We start from the raw sequence: 22,252 nt of genomic DNA, 5'->3' as shown, positions 1-22,252 counted from the left end.
GGTCAGAGAATGTGCTTTGAATATATTCAATTGTTGTTGTTTTTTTTTTCTTTAATTTATTGAGGCTCGTTTTATGTCCCAGCATATGGTCTATTCTAGAGAAAGATCTGTGATCACTAGAGAAAAATGTGTGTCCTGGTGATTTGGGATGTAAGGTTCTATATATGTCTGTTAAAATTCTCTATATCTCTCTCTCCTTTCTTTGTTTCTCTGTCGGTAGGGCTCCCTTTAGTATCTGAAGTAGGGCAGGTCTTTTATCGGCAAAATCTCTCAGCATCTGTTTGTCTGTGGAAAGTTTAAGCTCTCCCTCAAATTTGAAGGAGAGTTTTGCTGGATAAAGTATTCTTGGTTGGAAATTTTTCTCTCTCAGAATTTTAAATATGTCATGCCACTGCCTTCTCACCTCCATGGTGGCCACTGAGTAGTCACTACTTAGTCTTATGTGGTTTCCTTTGTGTGTGGTGAATTGCTTTTCTCTTGCTGCTTTCAGAACTTGCTCCTTCTCTTCAGTATTTGAGAGTCTGATCAGAATATGTCTTGAACTGGGTTTATTTGGATTTATTCTATTTGGAGTTCACTGGGCATTTATGCTTTGTGTATTTATATTGTGTAGAAGGTTTGGGAAGTTTTCCCCAACAGTTTCTTTGAATACTCTTTCTAGACCTTTACCCTTCTCTTCCCCTTCTGGGACACCAATGAGTCTTAAATTTGGACGTTTTATTTTATCTATCATATCCCTGAGATCCATTTCGATTTTTTTCGATTTTTTTCTCCATTCTTTCTTTTGTTCTTTCATTTTCTGTTCTGTGGTCCTCTAGGACACTGAGTCATTGTTCAACTTCCTCTAATCTTGTATTATGAGTATCCAGAGTCTTTTTAATTTGGCCAACAGTTTCTTTTATTTCCATAAGATCTTCTATTTTTTTATTTACTCTTGCAATTTCTTCTTTATGCTCTTCTAGGGTCTTCTTTATGTCCTTTATATCCCGTGCCATGTTCTTCTTCATGTCCTTTTTATCCTGTGCCATGCTTTCATTCTTTGATTGTAGTTCTTTTATTAATTGCGCCAAGTACTGTGTCTCTTCTGATATTTTGATTTGGGTGTTTGGGATTGGGTTCTCCATCTCATCTGGTTTTATCATATGCTTTAAGATTTTCTGTTGTTTTTGGCCTCTTGGCATTTGCTTTGCTTGATAGGGTTCTTTCAAGTTATAAAAAATACCAGTCTAATTTTTCAGATCTACAACTTGGTGGCGTACACTTTCTCTAACTAACCAGCAGATGGTGTCTGCAAGTCACCTATTCCCCTCAAGTCATTTCTCCTCAACTTTGTCTTTGTGGTGTGTGGGGAAATGATTCTTGTTGGATTCAATTGGTGCACTCAGTTTGGGTGTGTTTTTGGTGCTGTCCTCCTTGAATGTGGGGTGTGTGTCTGGGTGGTTAGGGAGGCAGGGCAGCTTTAATAATCAAACCTCCCATTTGTTCCCGGAGATTCAAGGCTGTTGCAAGAGTCTAAGCCTTCATTTCAGTTTTGCCCTAGATTGTCTCTGCCGCTGACCCACAAGTCTCCAGCATTGACACAGGATCCCTGGGATTTCCGAGCAGGCCCCCCTTCTCAGCTGTGATCTTCCAGGACCTCTGCTGAGGGAAGGCTATGCTACGTCACAAGTGCATGCCATCCCTCAAGGGAAGCCCCGGGCTGCCAGGCCTTGCAGGGGTGCTCCCAGACTGATGCAAAGATGGCTGAATGGGGCATCTCAAACCCCCCCCCTTTTGCACAGTTCCTCCTTCCCAGCTCCGGGACAACTAGCTGTGTGTGCACCCAAGGCCACTGTCCACAGACAATATTGTGGTATATGCGCATTGCTGTGGGATACACTCCCCATCACACTGGGTTTCCTGGCGCAGCTGTAGGCTGTGGGTCCGGCCCCAGGCAGGAGTGTCTCCAGCCCACTGGGGAGCCGGCTGCAAGCAGCGTGGTTTCTTTCTCCTTTTGGCTCTCCCCTCTGCCCCCCTGGCCCTGAGGGAATCAGCAGTGGTCTATACTCCATGCCAGACACCGAGAAGTTAGCACAGCCTGCTCCTGCCATGCTTCACTGCATGGTTCTCACTGTCATAACTGCAGCAGCTCCTGGTTTTCTTTTTTTTAAAAAAAGAACTAGTCTGTCTCCAAACGCCAACCCCCAGTTTCCCCATACCACAGCGTGGCCGCAGGACTTTCAGCCAGCTTACTCACTCGTTTCAGAATACAGACTCCCGGTTTCACCAAGTGCATGGTCCCTGTGGTTTTAGCAGACCTTGTCCAGCTGGTGCATCGCTGGAACTGGTGTTCTGGGTCACTTTCTGGTTTTTATCTACTATTTTTCACGGAGGTGTTTTTTTGCCATCTCACCTAGCTGCCATCTTAGGTTCTCTCCAAGTATTTGTGTTTTGAAATGGGAATGCTTGTCATGTCAACTGAATGTTCAGGTATACACCAAAATAGAACATTCAGAAGATGGGATATGTGTGTGTATGAGTATTTTGTAGGCATGGGGCATATTTCTGTTCTCCTTCTTCATTCCAGTGGATAAGGGGCATCACTTCTAAATTGTTCCAGCATTTAATAACTTCTTTCCTCCTCTTCTGGAAAAAAAAACAAAAACAAAAAACAAAAAACAAAACAGGTTAAGTGTGTTAAGTGTGCTTGTTTCTTTGCTTCCTCATTGATTTCAATGGTCACTACAGAAGGAGTAAAAATCAAGTGTTGGTAAATCAGAGACCACCTATGTTAGACTCTGTAAAGGAATAATTGCTAAAGTATATGATGGAAAGTTTTATATGTTTACTTGTTCCTGAGTTTTCTAATATTCTTTACAGATTATGGACAGAGGTCTTCAACTGGTCAAATTAATAGAGAATCCAAGAAAGGAAAAATTTGGCAGAACATAAGAAAAACCTGCTGCAAGATAGTAGAAAACAGTTGGTTTAAGTGTTTCATTGGCCTTGTCACTCTGCTCAGCACAGGTGCTCTGGTAAGTGAGCAGCCAGGGTGAGTGATATTTTTATGCAAACAAAGGTATCAAAATACTGTTAATTCAAAAAGTCACTGTACAGAGTAACTTTTCCCTAGAATATGTATTATTAACACCAAATTTCATATTCTGTGGTTTTAGTTTTGAAAACCAGACACTATAGTTCCTTAGAAAGCCTGTATAAGCATTATGCAATATAAGCAATACAGTATCATTCCAAAATATATGAGTGTTAATGGGGAAAGGGAATGCTAATAGATATACAACATGGCTAATTGTAATGAAGTTTTTATATATGAGACAAAGTTTATAATATAGATATACAAAATAAGGATTTAGTGTACTGGATATTTTGATGCCTAGTCAATGAGGGCCTTTGAGCTATAAACATACAACCCATTGACCCAGCAATCTTAATTCTAGGAGTTCATCCTACATAGATCTACATATGTATAAAATGTATTATCAAAATTATCTACTGAAAAATTTTTTAATAGCAAAAGATGGGAAAACAAGGTGTCCATCAATAGATGACTAAATGGACTTTGTGTATTCATCCGATGAAATACTGTGCAGCTGTTAAAATAATGTGAAAGCTATCTGCATACCAATATTGAAAGTTCTTCAAGATATGATAACAAATTAACAAAAGCAAGGCCTATGTTAAAGTGTGTGCATGCTACTATGCCATATTTTTGTGTAGGAAAGAACTTACATATCAAGCAACCAATGTGAACTTTTTGCCAACTGCTAAGTAGGCCCATTCCAATTATGTAGTCAGGAATCAGGAGAATGTCTACTGGTGGCCTACGTATTCCATATATTCACTTTGAGACAAACTTGTACCAGGATTCCATTTATGACCAGACCTTTTAATGATGCTGGTGCCATCCTCCCCAGCATGTTTATTATCACCTAGGTAAATAGTGTCCAGTGGGCTGTCTCAAGGAACATGCTCAGCCTGGGGTTCACTGATCTAATATAGGAGACTCATCCTTGCAATCCTCTTTCTCTGTGCCTTTTGATTCTTTCCTCAATAGACTATCATGGACATTCTGGCAACTCTTATTTTAAGGTGGGCCATAAGTTTTAAAGCTTCCACAACCTATGCCAACACAATATTCAAACCATCTACTGTAGCCCTTCCCACATATTAATTCATGTGTCACTGGAGAGTGCCCTTATATCAACAGATTTTCCCATTTATCCAGCCTTATATTTTATTCCCTTTGATCCAGTCTGTATTAGGCCAAATAATGGTCCCCCAAATATGTCCATGTCCTAATATCCAGAACCTGTGAATGTTACCTTATATGGCAAAAGGAACTTTTCACACATGATTTTGTGATGGGAATATTATCCTGGATTAGCCAGTGGACCCAATTTAATCCCAAGGGTCCTTACAAAAGGGATGCAGGAGGAGTCAGAGTCAGAAGAAAACTTGATGTAAGGACAGAAACAGAGATTGGAGCAACATACTTTGAAGATGGAAAAAGGTGTCACAAGTGTAAGAATATCTGCAGGGCTGACAACATCAACATGGCAATGTAAACCATCCCTTGAAAAAACCCTCCCCAGAGATTCAGCAAATTAAAGGAAAAATCCCACTTGCTTAGAACTACATAGGATGGTAGAAACTGGAGAAGGATTCTACAAATGCTGAATCAAAGAAAAAGAAAATTTTCAGGTAGGAAATTCCCATCCCCAACCTGCTGGTCCACTTCTTTCCCCTTCACTTAGTCCCATGCACCTTGGGAGTTGCTCAGAGGCAATGGCCCAGGTCCCTCCCACCAAGGAGACAGACTATAGAGCCACTCACAGATATGCATGTCAGAACCACATGCATAGCCAGGCACAGAGGCCTAATCCTGCTGAGATCCAGGGAGGACACAAGCTACTGAGTAGTGCTGCATACAAAAGTGCTTCCAGAGGAAAACAGAAAGAGAGAGAGACTGTGGTAGAAAGGCTGGCAAGTGATGTGCTCATTCAATCTAAATGCAAAACAGGCTTTTCTGGAGTTACCCAGCATTCTGGATTGACCCTATCTGGGTCCCTAAGTTGGGTTACCCTAACAGGGAAGAAATTGAAGTGTTTAAATGAACTGCTCTAAGACAGGGGAGTCCCAGAACTGAAAAGTGTAAGGAAAATGGGTCACTGAGTGACAGAGAAAATTTAAACAAATCATAGGAGCTGGGGAGAAAATTCTGCACAGAAACAAACAAAAGTGATCAAGATTCCTAGAGAAGGAACAGAGGAAAGGAAGCATTCTCCTGGAGATGAAACAGTTGCACAAGAAGTGCAGTCTTAAAAATTGTACTGCATATCTAAGGCAAGAATCAGAAAAGAAGAGCTGAGAAAATCTGAACAAAATGGGCTATTCTAAGGGTCTAGAATAAGTTAGACCAACTGTCAAAGAAGAGCTTTAACAGAAAACCAATCAACAATAAAATCCTAGACAAGAGGAAGAAACAATGCTTCAGAGTAAACTCACCAAGATAATCAAATTCCTAGATATTGGCAAAAACTTGCAAGCCATACTAAGTAACAGGAACATATGGCTCAGTCAAGGGAACAAAATAAAACTTCAGAGGAGATACAGAATTTGGACAACTAATCAAAGAAGTTTAACCAAGTCTCCTAAATCAATTAAGAGATAAAGGAAAATATGAATAGAGAGAAAAGATATTAAGGACACAATGTGTGAGCATAAAGAAGAATTTGAAAGTATAAAAAATGTATAATAGAAATTATGGGTATGATAGGCACAATAGTAAAGATTGAAAATACACTAGAGGCATACAATAGCAGATTTGAACTGGCAGGAAAAAAAATCAGTGAACTAGAAGACAGGACAATCAAAATCATATATTTAGAAGAACAGGTAGAAAAAAGAATACAAAAATTGAGCAGTGTCCCAGAGATTTGAGTGATAGCATGAAGCACACAAATATATGCATCATGGGTGTCCCAGAAGGAAAAAAGAAGGGAAAATGGGAAGAAAGAATATTTGAGGAAATAATGGCCCCAAATTCCTAATTCTTATGAAAGACATAAATGTACGTGTCCAAGAAGTAAAGTTTACTCCAAACCAAATAAATCCTAATAGACCTACTCTGAGACACATTCTAATCAGGAAGTTAAACACCAAAGATAAAAAGAGAATTCTGAAAGCAGCAAGAGAAAAGTGATTCATCACATACAATAAATCTTCAATAAGACTAAGTGCTGATTTCTTATCAGAAACTATGGAGGCAAGAAGACCATGGCATGATAAATTTAATTTGCTGCAAGAGAAAAATGGCAGCTCCAAATTCTTTGTCAAGCAAAACTGTTCTTCAAAAATGAGGGAGAGTTTCAAATATTCACAGATAAACAGAAGCTTAGAGGCTTCATCAACAAAAGACCTGCCTTGCAAGAATTATGAAATGGAGTTTGGCAGGTTGAAAGGAAAAGACAGGAGAGACTGGCTTGGAGTAATGTGAAGAAATGAAGGTAATCAGTATGGGTAACTAAAAGGGCAAATGTAAAACCCAGTTGTACTGTGTACTCAATGTACAACTGTACTCTTTAATTAATATAAGAATCAGAATACAATTGAACCAGAAAAAGGCTTATTTCCTGATGAAGGTCATGCAAAATATAAAGTGGTAAAGTGGGACATAAGCAACATAAAGAGAGGAAACAGATGATATGGGAGCAGAGAACATGTATGCTATAGAAGGTAAGTTGGTATCTTTTAAAGATAGGTTTATTTACTACTATTACTAATAAGTAGTAGGGATGTAGGCTATGTAAGATAAACCCCAGAGTACCACAAAGTAAGTAACAAAAAATATGCAGAGACAAAAATGAGAATGGCATCAGTCAGATACATAACAAAAGATCAACAATACACTACAGGAATGTTCTGGTTTGCTAGAGCTGCCAGAATGCAAAATACCAGAAAAGGATTGGCTTTCACAATGAGGGTTTATTCACAAATTTACAGTTCTACAGCCATGAAAATATCCAAATTAAGACATCTAGAGAAAGATATCTTGACTTTGAAGAAAGGCTGATGACATCTGGGGTTCCTCTGTCACATGGGAAAGCACCTGGCGATGTCTGCTGGCTCTTCTCTACAAAATGTCCCTGGGCTTCTGTGTCTCTTAGCTTCTATCTTTCAGCTCTTGTGCATCCTTGCTTGTTCCCCCCAGGGCATTTCTCTCTAAACATCTGGGGATCCTCTCTTAACTTCTCCAGAGCAAACTCTGGATTTCATCTCTTAGCTTCTCTCCTGGTTGTGGTTTCAGCGGCTGTCTCCAAAATGTCTCTGGACATTTTCACTCTAAGTGTCTCAGTCTGTGTTGACTCTGAGCACTCTATCTCCTCCTGAGCTCTCTTAAGGACTCCAGTAAACTAATTAAGACCCACCTTGAATAGGCAGGGTCACCTCTCCATGGAAATAATCTAATCAAAAGATCCCACCCACAATTGGGTGGATCACATCTCCATGGAAACAACCTAATCAAAAGATCCACCCACAGTAGGTCTGACCCCACAAGAGTGGATTAAAAAAACATAGTCTTTATGGGGTACATAACAGAGTCAAACCAGGACAATAAGGTTGCAATAAAGGAAAACACAGGCAAAAATAAAAAGACATGCCATATAAAAATCAAAGGACAAAATGGCTGAAGTAAGTACTACCTTTACAATAACCACACTGAATATTAACTGATTAAACTATGCAATGAAAAGACACAGATTGACAGAATGATAAAAAAGCCTGATCCAACTAGATTTGTTTATAGGAGATCCACCTTAGAGCCAACAAATAGGTTGAAATTTGAAAATGAAAGGTTAGAAAGTTATTCCATGCAAATAGTAATTAAAAAAAAAAAAAAGAGCTTGGGTACCAGTACTAATATCAGACAAAATAGACTTAAAGTCAAAAGATGTTATAAGAGACAAAGAAGGACACAATATATTAATGAAAAGGGCAATCCACATAGAAGAAATAACAATCATCAATATTTATGCACCAAACCAAAATGCCCCAAAATACATGAGGTGAACACTGACAAATCTGAAGGGAGAAATAGACACCTCTACAAATAATAGTCAGAGACTTCAATACACCATTCTCATCAATAGATAGAACATTCAGACAGAAGATCAATAAGGAAAATGAATATTGAATAATATCACATGAACTAGACGTAACAGACTTACACAGAACATTGCACCCCAGTACAGCAGGATATACATTCTTCTCAAGTGCACATGGACCATTCTCCAGGATAGACCACATTCTGAGTCAGAAAACAAGTCTCAATAAAATTAACAAGTTTGAAATTATACAAAGCTTCTTATCTGACCATAATAAAATGAAGCTGGAAATCAATAACTGGCTGAGAACTGGAAAATTCTCAAATCTATGAAAGTGAATTAACAGACTCTTAAATAATCAGTGGGTCAAAAAAGAAATTGCAAGGGAAATCAGTAAATATCTTGAGATGAATAAAAATGAGAATGCAACATATCAAAATTTATGGCATGCAGCAAAGGCAGTGCTGAGAGGAAAATGTATAACCCTAAACACCTACTTTAAAAAAGAAGAAAGAGCTAAAATCAAAGACTTAACCGAACACCTGGAAGAACTAGAAAAAGAACAGAAAAGTTATCCCAAAGCAAGTAGAAGAAAAGAAATAAAAGAGCAGAAATCAATGAAATTGAGAATTAAAATCAATAGAGAATTAACAAAACCAAAAGTGGTTCTTTGAAAAGATCAGTAAAATTGACAAACCCTTAGTGAGACTGACAAAGAAAAAAAGAGAGAAGAATCAAATAAATAAATCAGAAATGAGAGAGGGGACATTACTACTGACCACACAGAAATAAAAAGGATTGTAAATGGATACTATGAACAGCTGTATGCCAACAAATTAGACAACCATGATGAAATGGACAAATTCCTAGAAACACAAAAAACCACACAGAACTCTAGGAGAAATAAAAGACCTCAACAGACCAATTGTAAGTTAAGAGATTCAGTCAGTCATCAAAAACCTCCCAAGACAAAAAAGCCCAGGACCAGATGGCTTACAGATGAATTCTACCAATTATTCCAAGAAGAAATAATAGCAATCTTGCTCAAATATTTCCAGAAAAATGAGAGGAAATTACCTATCTCATTCTATGAGGACAACATCATCCTAATCCAAAAGCCAGATAAAGATACCACATGAAAAGAAAATTACAAATCAATTTATCTAATGAATATAGATGCAAAAGACCTCAACAAAATACTTGCAAATAGAATCCAACAGCAGATTAAAAAAATTTCACACCATAATCAAGTGCATTTTTATCCCAGGTATGCAAGGGTGGTTCAACATAAGAAAATCAATTAATGAACTATACCACATTAGCAAAATGAAGGGGAAAAAAGCCACACAGTCATCTCCATTCACACAGAAAAGGCACTTGACAAAATCCAGCATCCTTTCTTAATAAAAACACTTCAAAAGATAGGAATAGAAGGAAAATTCCTCAACGTGATAAAGGGCAGAGATGAAAAACCCACAGCTAACATCACACTCGGTGGTGAAAGACTGAAAGCTTTCCGTCTAAGATCTGGAACGAGCAAGGATGCCCACTGTCACCACTGTTGTTCAACATTATACTGGAAGTTCTAGCCAGAGCAGTTAGGCAAGAAAAATAAATAAAAGTCATCCAAATCAGAAAGGAAGAAGTAAAACTTTCCCTATTTGCAGATGACATGATCCTATATCTAGAAATTCCCAAAGTATCTACAACAAGGCTATTAGAGCTAATAAATGAATTCAGCAAATGGGGTAGGGGGTACTAGATCAACACACTAAAAATTACTCATGTTTCTATACACTAGTAATGAGCAATCTGAGGAGGACATCAAGAAAAAAATTCCATTTACAATAGCAGCCAGAAGAATCAAATAGATAGGAATAAATTTTACCAAGGATGTAAAGGACTTGTATGCAGAAAACTCTAAAACATTGCTAAAAGAAATCAAAGAAGACCTAAGCAGATGGAAGGATATTCCATGTTCATGGATTGGAAGACTAAATATTGTTTAAGATGTTGATTCTGTCCAAAATGATTTACAAATTCAATGCAATCCCAATCAATATTCCAACAGCCTATTTTGCAGAAATGGAAAAGCCAATTATTAAATTTATTTGGAAGGTAAGGGGCCATGAATACCCAAACACATCTTGAAAATAAGAATGAAGCTGGAGGACTCATACCTCCTGAGTTTAAAGTATGTTACAAAGCTACAGTGGTTGAAACATGGTAGTGGCATAAGGATAGATATATTGACCAATAGAATAGAATTGAGAGTTCAGAGATAGACCCTGACATCCATGGCCAGTTGATATTGGACAAGGCTGCCAAGTCTAGTCACCTTGGACAGAATAGTCTCTTCAACAATGGTGCTGGGAGAACTGAATATCCATATGCAAAAGAAGGGGACCCCTATCTCACACTGTACACAAAAATTAACTCAAAATGGATCAAAAACCTAAATATAAGAATCAGAACTCCAAAAGTCTTCAAAGGAAATGTAAAGAAGCATGGTCAGGATCTTGTGTTAGGTAATGTTTGCTTAGACATTACACCCAATGTACAAGCAATGAAAGAAAACATTGATACATGGGACTTCAAAGTTAAAAACTTTTGTGTATCAAAGAACTTTGTCACTGAAGACAAAGACAAAGACAACCTATTCAATGGGAGAAAATATTTGGAAACCACATCTGATAAGGGTTTAATATCCAGAATGTATAAAGAAATCCTACAACTCAACAATAAAAATACAGACAACCAATTTAAAAAATGGCCAAAAGCCTTGAATAGACATTTCTCCAAAGAGGATATACAAATGGCTAAAAAGTACATGAATAGATGCTCAACATCATTAGCTAGTAGGAAAATGCAAATCAAAACTACAATGAGGTATCATTTCACACCCACTAGAATGGCTCCTATCAAAAAAACAGAAAACCACAAGTGATGGAGACACTGAAGAAATAGGAACACTCATTTACTGCAGTCACTGTGGAAGACAGATTGGTAATTCCTCAGGAAGCTAAGTTTAGAATTCCAATATGATCTGGCAATCCTACTACAACATGGATACTCAGATGAATTGAAAGCTGGGAGTCAAATAAATATTTGCACACCAATGTTCATAGCAGCATTATTCACAATTGCCAAAATATGGAAGCAACCCAAAAGTCCAGCAATAGATGAATGGATAAAACGTGGTATATATGTACAATAGAGTATCATTCAGCTGTAGAAAGAAATGACGTCCTGATGCATGCAACAATAGGCTGAACCTTGGGGTCATTATGCTGAGTGAAATAAGCCAGACACAAAAGGACAATTATTGTATCATCTCACTGATATGAAATAATTATAATTAGCAAACTCACAGAGTTAGGATCTAGAATATAGATTACCAGGGATAGATTGGGTTTAGAGAATGGAGAGTTGATGCTTAAAGTGTACAGACTTTCTATTTAGGTTGATTTTAAAGGTTTGGAAATGGATGATGGTGATGGTAGCACATTATTGAATGTGGTTAATAGCACTGAATTATATAGGTGAATGTGGTTAAAGAGTAGACTTTAGGATGTATATGTTATAGAATAAAAATTATAAGATAGGTTCCCTCCAGCCCCTCACCGAGTGCCCGCCGAGTGCCCAGGGAGGAGGAGCCAGCCGAGACCATGAGCAGGGCAGGCTCAGGCTGTAGTCGCCACATGATGGGTTTCCCGCCTTGTCTCCTTCAGTGCAAGCCACAGGCTCCACAGCAAATCTCTGAGTAATGAAGAAAACTTGAAACTGTTTGGGAGAGGCAACAATCCAAATGGCCATGGGCACAAGCACAGAGTTGCAGTGACAGTACATGGAGAGTTTGATCTTGTTACAGGGATGGTTACGAATCAGGAGTATATGGAGGAGGCAATTATGAAGCCCCTTCATCTCAAGAACCTGGATCTGGAAGTGCCTTACTTCACTGATGATGCAAGCATGACAGAAAATGTGGATGTTTATATCTGGGAAAACCTTCAGAAATGTCTTCCTGTGGGAGTTCTTTATAAAGTAAAAGTATATGAAACTGACAATAATAATGTAGTCTATATAGGGGAACAGATGTTAGGGTTAACATTGTATAAAGACTTCATTTCTTTCTATATTTGAAAAAGATCTTAATCCCCTTAGAGCATTAAGGAGTCATCACATAACTTTTGTACCTCCACATTGTGTCTTAAGTGTCTGATTTATTGAAATTATTGTAAGACTTGTTTTAAATTTAAGTCTATTTTAAAACCAAATTTGTAGTATGTCCTCAATATCATTCAGAAAGTCTTTTATCTATAGATTAAAAATCACTTCATTTTCAGCAAAATGTTTTGGAATAGAATTATTTGAAAACCCAGAAGATACATTTTTGTTACTATTTCCTCCATTTTCTCATGATTGGTGTTCTAGTTTGCTAATGCTGCCAGAATGCAAAACACCAGAGATGGATTGTCTTTTATAAAGGGGGTTTATTTCGTTACACAGTTACAGTCTTAAGGCCATAAAGTGTCCAAGGTAACACATCAGCAATTGGGTACCTTCACTGGAGGATGGCCAATGGTGTCTGGAAAACCTCTGTTAGCTGGGAAGGCACGTGGCTGGCATCTGCTCCAAAGTTCTGATTTCAAAATGGCTTTCTCCCAGGACATTCCTCTCTAGGCTGCAGTTCCTCAAAAATGTCACTCTCAGTTGCTCTTGGGGTGTTTGTCCTCTTTTAGCTTCTCCAGAGCAAGAGTCTGCTTTCAACGGCTGTCTTCAAACTGTCTCTCATCTGCAGCTCCTCTCTCAGCTTCTGTGCATTCTTCCAAGTGTCCCTCTTGGCGTTAGCAAGCTCACTTCTTCTGTCTGAGCTTTTATAAAGCTCCAGTGAACTAATCAAGGCCCATGCTGAAAGGGCAGGGCCACACCTCCATGGAAATTATCCAATGAAAGATCTTGCCCACAGTTGAGTGATCACATCTCCATGGAAACATCCAATCAAAAGTCTCCAACCCAATCAACACCAATAGTTTCCTGCCGACACTAGACTACATCAAAGATAATGGCATTTTGGGGGGACAATAATACATCCAAACCTGGACAGTTGGTATCCATTTTTTTCTTGGTATAGACAAATGGCAAAAATGTTTATAAGATTTATAATAGGTGGATCTTACAAAAAATAAAATACAAGTGGTCACAAAGTATGGAAACATACACAATATACATTTTTTAATAGATTGAACTCCTTTGATCAATTCTTCTCAGGTAAGGTAAAGGCTCAAGTTTATTCAGTGAAAATTGGAGACACAGATCTAAGACAATGCATTGAAGATGTACATACAAGGATTGATGAAAATGCTGCTTTAATACACATTGTTTATTGCAATTTTGCACAACTTATTGAAGTTTGAATAGTTAGTGAATAACAACACATTGAGCATAGCATGTATTATCGGTAAACTATTTGTTATATATTTGTTCTGCTTTTCCAGACTTTATGGCCACCTGAACAGTTTTAATTCAGAAGACTGAAGAATAACCACTTATTTAAAAACCTGTGAAAATAGTCCACCTGAAAAGAATATATGATTCTGTGAAAGGCATCTCCTATATATAATTTTTCCTAATTGACCCCATTTTGTTTCAGTCATTAAATTTACTTCCATAAGTTGAATTATAAAAAAAATTAAAAGATAAGGCATAGGACTGTATAACACAGTGAAGGATAAATGATGAACCCTAGTTAATAGTACAATATAAGGATGCTCTTTCTTGAATTATAACAAATGTACAGCACTAATACAAGGTGTTAATAATATAGTATATGGGAAAAAATTCACGTAATTTAAACTATGGACAATTAATAGTACTATTTTAATAATCTTTCATCAGTTGTAACAGAGGTAACTAGTGTTTTTTAAAAATAATACACTTATTAAAAAGAGCTATCATCAATTGTAGCAGACAGTCCACACAAATGCAAGGTGTTGGTGTTGGGGTGGTGTATGGGAATCCTATATTTTATGAATGATTGTTTTCTAATTAAAAAATATATATACAATAAGAAATATTTTAAAAAACATGCAGACCTCTGACATTCTTTGAAATTTGCTCTGTAACTACTTGTGAAATCATACTTTAAAGTTATCACTGTTATATCTATATCTATATCTATATATATGTTAAAGTTCACAATAAAAAAAATACAGGCAAGGACAATGATTCTCTCCTTAAAGACTCCAGATGAACTAGCCCTCCTGACACCTTGACATTAGCCCAGTGAAACTGATTTCAGACTTTTGACCTCTGGAATTGTAAGAGAATAAATTTGTTTTGTTTTAAGCCACTGCATTTGTGGTAATTTGTTTCAACAGCAAAAGGAAACTAATACACAGCCCTCTCAGGATCCACTCCCAGGCATACCCTCCCATTTCCTGACAGTACATCTTACCAGGGCCTATTGGTTCTCTGGCAAATAATCTTTCTCCTGCCTTAGCAGTCTCAGCACTTCCCCAGCCAGGTTATGATGAGATTTGATTCTGTGCATCTGCTGGCCAGAGGGGAAGTGGAGACACATCTTAAACAGAGTAAGCATTGTCTCTTAAGACATCTTCCTCATTTAAGGCCCCTGCATCCTGAAATAAGACTAGATTGAATTCCAGCCCAGTGGAGCCCAAATTGCACCACAGAGTTATTTCCACATTAAGAAAAGCAAGAGAGCGGAACATGTGTTTCCGAATATCAGTCAGCCACTGGTTGAGGTGTGTCCCTCCACGAGTGGGAACATTGCCTCTTGGGTGAGGTGGCTCTTGTTTGGCAGAGGCAGTTCTCCAGAGAGGACCTCAGTTGTGTGTTATCAGGCAACACTCATGGTCGCTGTCAAATGGGTGGACTTGACGTTAAAGGGGCTCTCGGTAGCATCTACTGCAGTGTTCAATATGCACTGGGAAAGCATGTGTCATCTGTTATTATTATGTGCAATTATGTCAAGTTTGTTATTTGAATTATTCCCATCATCTACATATCCTTACTGATTTTTTGTTTGTGTTATCAACTATAGAAAGAATCTACTAAATTGTCCCAGTATGACCAGTATGACTGCTATTTTTTGCTGAATCTCCTTTTAATGCTATTATTTTTTCATATATATATATACACACACATACATATATGTATATATATATATATATATATCTTTTAATGTCCTCTTATTTTGTGTATACAGATTTGTCATTGTGATACTATTTATTAATATTAGGATACTATTTATCCTAATATACCTACAGTATACCCTTATCTTGGTTTGCCAGGCTGCTATGACAAATACCACACAATGTGTTGGCCTAAGCAACAAGCATCTATTAACTCACAATTTTGAGGCTAGAAGAAGTCCAGAACCTAGATATCAGTAAGGCTTGCTTTCTCCCAGAGTCTATAGTGTTCTGGTGCTGGTTGACTTGTCTTGTACCTCTGCCTCCCAACTCGGGGCAATTCCTCTCCTTTCTGATTTCTGTGACTTCCATATTCTCTTATGAAGCTTCCAGTAATCCAGATTAAGACCCACCTGACTCATTTGGCCACAATTTAACTAAAAATGACATCTTCATTTGGTCCTACTTACCATGGGTTCACAGCACAGAAATGTGGATTAAGAATGTGTTTGTTGGCATATATAATTCAACCTGCCATAACCCTTTTATCATATGAAATATTCCTCTTTATCTTAAGTTACTTTGATATCAGCTGGACTAGAGCAGCTTTCTTTTGAATAGAATTTGTGTGATGTATATTTTTGCCCTGCATGTACTCTCATCCTTCTCTTCTCTGAAATTAGGAGTCCTTTGGTCTCCATTCAACAATTCTACGATGCTGTCAAATACATGCTTTTTTGGTTTTCCTGAGCAGGAGCTTGTCTAGTGCAAACTCCTCCATGCTAATTGAAGTGAAGGCTTCCATATACAACTTTTTATGTTATTTTGCATTTTGAATCTATTCAATAAGTAAATAATAAAATAAAGTCCTTCAAAATAACTTCAGAGAATATTTATAGTCTATCACAGACATTTATTCCATAATTGGTTCAAGTAAGAGTCAGAAGCTTTATTGTTATTTTATATTCACTTTTATTTGACAGTGGATTTTTAAGAATCATACCATTCTTTACATAAAATATTTTAGTTTTTGTTTATTTTGTGTCCTTGGTTAAACTTCAATAGTGAAAGTCTGTCTGAGGTTACTAGTACTTTATTGCTTTTTTTTTTTTTTTCATTTTTATTGAGATGGTTCAGATACCATACAATTATCCAAAGATGCAAAGTGTACAATCACTTGCCCCTGGGTACCCTCATACAGCTGTGCATACATCACACTTAATTTTTGTTCAATTTTTAGAAACTTTTCATTACTCCAGACAAGAAATAAAGTGAAAGATGAAAAAAGAAAAAAAGAAAAGGAAACTCTAATCCTCCCCTATCCCTAACCAACCCCCCTCAATTGCTGACTCATAGTATTGATATAGTACGCTTGTTACTGTTTATGAAAAAATGTTGAAATACTACTAACTGTAGTATATAGTTTGTAATAGGTATATAGTTCTTCCCTATATGCCCCTCTATTATTAACTTCTAATTGTATTGTCATACATTTGTTCTGGTTCATGGAAGTGATTTCTAGTATTTGTACAGTTGATCATGGACATTGCCCACCATAGGATTCAGTTTTATACATTCCCATCTTTTGACCTCCAACTTTCCTTCTGGTGACATATATGACTCTGAGCTTCCCCTTTCCACCTCATTCACACACCATTCGGCGCTGTTAGTTATTCTCACATCTTGCTACCAACACCCCTGTTCATTGCCAAACATTTAAGTTCATCCTAATTGAACATTCTGCTCATACTAAGCAACCACTCCCCATTCTTAAGCCTCGTCCTGTATTTTGGTACCTTATATTTCATGTCTATGAGTTTACATATTATAATTAGTCCCTATCAGTGAGACCCTGCAATAATTGTCCTAATGTGTCTGGCTTATTTCACTCAGTATATTGCCCTCGAGGTTTTGTCATCAACCCATTTTTTTTTAATATGGTTTTGTTCACTCACCATACGTTGCATCCCAAGTAAATAATGGATGGTTTTCTGCATGGTCATACATTGATGTGTTCACCACCTTCACCACTATCTATATAAGAGCATCTACATTTCTTCCACAAGGCAGGAGGGAGAGTCAAAGGTAGAGAGGCAAAAGAAAGAGGAAAAAAAAAAAATGACAGCTAGGAAGCAGCAAAAGAAAAAATAACCTTAAATCAAAGTAGAATAAAGAATCAGACAATACCACCAATGTCAAGTGTCTAACATGCCTCCCCTATCCCCCCCTCTTATCTGCATTCACCTTGGTATATCACCTTTGTTACATTAAAGGAAGCGTAATACAATGATTCTATTAGTTACAGTCTCTAGTTTATGCTGATTGCATCCCTCCCCCAATGCCTCCCCATTTTTAACACCTTGCAAGGTTGACATTTGCTTGTTCTCCCTCATAAAAGAACATATTTGCACATTTTATCACAATTGTTGAATACTCTAGATTTCACCAAGTTACACAGTCCCAGTCTTTATCTTTCCTCCTTTCTTGTGGTGTCTCACATGCTCCCCACCTTCCTCTCTCAACCGTAATCATAGTTACCTTTGTTCAGTGTACTTACATTGTTGTGCTACCATCTCCCAAAATTGTGTTCCAAACCACGCACTCCTGTCTTCTATCACCCTGTAGTGCTCCCTTTAGTATTTCCTGTAGGACAGGTGTCTTGTTCACAAAGTCTCTCATTGTCTGTTTGTCAGAAAATATTTTGAGCTCTCCCTCATATTTGAAGGACAGCTTTGCTGGATACAGGATTCTTGGTTGGTGGTTTTTCTCTTTCAGTATCTTAAATATATCACACCACTTCCTTCTTGCTTCCATGGTTTCTGCTGAGAGATCCACACATAGTCTTATTAAGCTTCCTTTATATGTAATGGATCGCTTTTCTCTTGCTGCTTTCAGGATTCTCTCTTTGTCTTTGACATTTGATAATCTGACTATTAAGTGTCTTGGCGTAGGCCTATACATATCTCTTCTGTTTGGAGTACGCTGTGCTTCTTGGATCTGTAATTTTATGTCTTTCATAAGAGATGGGAAATTTTCATTAATTATTTCCTCTATTATTGCTTCTGCCCCCTTTCCCCTCTCTTCTTCTTCTGGGACACCAATGATATGTACATTATTGTACTTTGTTTCATCCTTGAGTTCCAGAGACGTTGCTCATATTTTTTCATTCTTTTCTCCATCTGCTCCTTTGTGTATAGGCTTTCAGGTGTTTTGTTCTCCAGTTCCTGAGTGTTTTCTTCTGCCTCTTGAGATCTGCTGTTGTATGTTTCCAATGTGTCTTTCATCTCTTGCGTTGTGCCTTTCATTTCCATAGATTCTACTAGTTGTTTTTTTGAACTTTTGATTTCTGCCATATACATGCTCAGTGCTTCCTTTACAGCCTCTATCTCTTTTGCAATATCTTCTCTAAACTTTTTGAATTGATTTAGCATTAGTTGTTTAAATTCCTGTATCTCAGTTGAAGTGTATGTTTGTTCCTTTGACTGGGCCATAACTTTGTTTTTCTTAGTGTAGGTTGTAATTTTCTGTTGTCTAGGCATGGTTTCCTTGGTTATCCAAATCAGGTTTTCCCAGACCAGAACAGGCTCAGGTCCCAGAGGGAAGAAATATTCAGTATCTGGTTTCCCTGAGGGTGTGTCTTAGAAAATTGCTCCACCCTTTGATGCCTCAGGTCACTGTGCTTTTCTGCCCAGCAGGTGATGCCTGTTAGCCTATAATTCTTGACTGGTGTGAGGAGGTATGGCTGTGTTCCCCAGGCTCTGGGGTCTGGTTCTGAATGGAAAGGGCCCCACCCATTTCCTCCTATTGAAGACAGACCCCTCAGGTGGAGGTCATTAGCATTTCAATGGTCTCTCTCTCTCTGCTTGTGCTGTCTCCACCCTTCCCGGAGTCACAGCCCTGGAAACTGAAAATAACTGGGGCTTTCTCCACTGAGCCAAGAAAGAAACAGATAGTCCCCTTCAGACCCAGTCCAAGGCAACCCTCCGGCTCTCCCAGGTCAGTCGTCACTCAAAGCCTCTGTCTGTTTTTTGGGGATGCGTACCTGTTCACACTCGCTACTTAAAACCCCAGTTGGAGCTCAGCTGAGCTATATTCACTTGCTGGGAGAGAGCTTCTCTCTGACACCACAAGGCTTTGCAGCTCGGGCTATAGGGGAGGGGGTCTCACGACTTGGATCCGCAGGTTTTACTTACAGATTTTATGCTGTGTTCTTGGGCATTCCTTCCAATTCAGGTTGGTATATGATGAGTGGATGGTCTCATTTGCCCCCCACAGTTGTTCTGGATTATTTACTAGTTGTTTCTGGTTTTTTGTAGTTATTCCAGAGGGACGACTTAGCTTCCACTCCTCTCTATGCTGCCATCTTGCCCGAGCACTTTATTGCTTTTTTTAAGTGCAAAAAAAATTGTGAAATTATGAAATTGCTTTGAATGACATTATCAGACTTTGTGCATATTCCACAGTAAAATTAAGATGGACCTATTAGCATTAAGTAGCTTTGGAAAAATGATTATAGTTTTATTTCATGTTCATGTACTTCCACTTATTTATCTGGTTATTCCTGCAGCAGAATGAGCTTTGTCACTTTTTCTTATATGAACAGTATGGATTTCTAAAGGTGCAGGGTTTTTTTTTGGTTTTTTTTTTTATTCCCTGCTCCTTGCTCCTCTATTAGCAGGTGGCACATACCTGTGAGTTTCTACCTGGAATTAGAGAAAATATCTATGTCAGATGTAGCTAAAGGTTTCATCATATATTAATTTTGATTAACTGATTTGAGAGGTGTTTGGTTTTTTTTAATTACTATTTAGAACAATTCTGAAGCCAGGCTCAGTCTCTATAGGAAGAAGTTTTGGGATCAGTTAATGATGCCTGTGATGGGCATAGGATCAGAAAATGGTATTAAAAGTCAGAAGCTTTTCTATTTAATGATTTTGTCAATAAATCCGAGAAAAATTTAATCAGCCCTTGAGAGGCTACAACCTATGACATTGACCACCATCTGCTTACCAGAGATAGGATTTCATTCCCCTCCTTTATGCCGAAAAAGTTTTTAGAAAATACGTGTACACTAATAGTTACATTTTTTACCCACAGGCTCTTGAAGATATATACATCGATCAGAGAAAGACTATTAAAATCTTATTAGAATATGCTGACATGATCTTCACTTACATATTCATTCTGGAAATGCTTCTAAAGTGGATGGCATATGGTTTTAAAGCCTATTTCACTAATGCCTGGCACAGGCTGGACTTCATGGTTGTTATTGTATGTATTTTAAAAAAAAAATTTTATGGCTGTTTGAGTTACTCTTTACTCTTATTCTTTTACTTACTCTTCCATTTACTTAGATCTTCCATTTCCCCCTTTCCCTGCATTTTCACTCACCATCATCCCAGCTACTTCATTTGTAATGTTTAACATTTATCCTTTTCTTCTCATTCTGAAATTTACATAGTTCAGCACTTTAGTCCCGGATTATTGTGATAGTCATCCATGAACCTGCTGCTAACAGAATATTCTATCTCACAATATCTTGAAAGTATTAACACCCTAAAATCTTTAATTTTTTTTTTTTGGTTCTATGTTTAAATCATATATCCACAATTAGACTACATAGTATAACTTTCACCACTCCACCCTGATCCAAGCTACCAAAACTCCCTCTTGGGATCACTGCAATAGATTCCAGCCAGATTCCCTGCTTCTGCCACTGCACACACACCTCATTCTATTCTCCACAAAGCTATCAGAGTGACTATTGTAACATGTAAGTCAGCTCCTATCACTTCTCTTCTTGGAACCCTCCAGTAAACACCCATCTCGTGCAGAGGAAAAGACCAAGTCTTTGCAACCAAAGTCTACAGTTCTCTACCCAATCCAATCTTATCTCCTCACTACTCTCCTCTTCACCCCTCCCCGTCTTTGCACTACTCCACCAAGCACTGACCTCCTTGTTACTCCTCAAACATGCCAAATTACTTCCACCTTAGAGCCTTTGCCCTTACTCTTCCTTCCCCTGGAAATTTTGCTAGCTCACGCCATTTATGTCTTTGCTTAAATAAAGCCTTTGAAGTCATGCCTTGTCTTACTACCCTGTTTAAAACTGTAATGACTCCAATATTGCCTTTCCCTTTCTTTCTCTCCATAGCACTTACTGATTATTATATAATTTTTCATTTATTTTGTTTATTATCTATCTTTCCCCACAAGAGAGAATTTCCATGAGGGCAGAAATTCTTGTCAGTTCACTTCCCTCCTTTATCCCCAGTACCTAGAACAATTCCTGTTTCATAGTTGGTACTCAATAATTTTTTATTAATGAATGGGTGCCTCCCTATTCTATAAGTAATGATTGAACTCCTTGGTCTATAATTGATGACTTTCACTATTGTTAATTCTTGAAAATCAACCTTCTATTCCAGTCAAACCACACTACATCTTCAGCCTCCTTCCTGTTTCCTTGTCATTGTTATATGTCCATATCCCTCTATGCTTATATTAATGATACCTCATTTACTTCAAAGCCCTCTTCAAGACCATCTCTTTAGTACAGAGTTAAAAAAGAACAAATTTTTCAGATATGTTAACTAAAAAAATGGAGAAATATGAAGATAAAATAAAAGTTCATCATAGCTCTACCACCCTACTACAGCCTCTACTAACATTTATTAACCCTGAATCATTTTTATGTACATATATTTACTCTAATACAATTTGACATCAAGTTATAGGTTTTTTAAAATTTGTAGTTTTAACTTAATAATATTCATCTCCTTTTTATGCTTCTCCTCTGAAACTCTTTATCATCTTGATTATATTTTTACATGGATGCATATATAATATATTCTTTTTTTTTTGGTGGCTACATTGAATGCTATTATTGCATTGCAAGTAATCAGGATACTGATTGTTAATCCTTTTTCAAAGATATAATTATTAATCATAAATCATAAAGAATATCAAATATACATATTTTTATTTATC

At 37.5% G+C, this 22,252-nt stretch overlaps 1 protein-coding gene across 2 annotated transcripts in view; it reads left to right on the top strand.

Annotated features, from left to right (window-relative positions):
- Nucleotides 1–22,252, top strand: part of SCN7A (sodium voltage-gated channel alpha subunit 7) — a 95,144-nt gene that overhangs the window by 59,120 nt on the left and 13,772 nt on the right. For both annotated transcript variants that reach the window (XM_037849980.1, XM_037849979.1), the window contains exons 17-18: nucleotides 2,860–3,014; nucleotides 20,360–20,533. In XM_037849980.1, the coding sequence (XP_037705908.1) occupies nucleotides 2,860–3,014; nucleotides 20,360–20,533 (329 nt within the window). The remainder of the gene's footprint in view (nucleotides 1–2,859; nucleotides 3,015–20,359; nucleotides 20,534–22,252) is intronic.

The sequence above is a fragment of the Choloepus didactylus genome, chromosome 9, assembly GCF_015220235.1.
Source record: "Choloepus didactylus isolate mChoDid1 chromosome 9, mChoDid1.pri, whole genome shotgun sequence".
NCBI classification, from domain to species: domain Eukaryota; kingdom Metazoa; phylum Chordata; class Mammalia; order Pilosa; family Megalonychidae; genus Choloepus; species Choloepus didactylus.
This window is presented reverse-complemented; position numbering and strand designations above follow the sequence as displayed.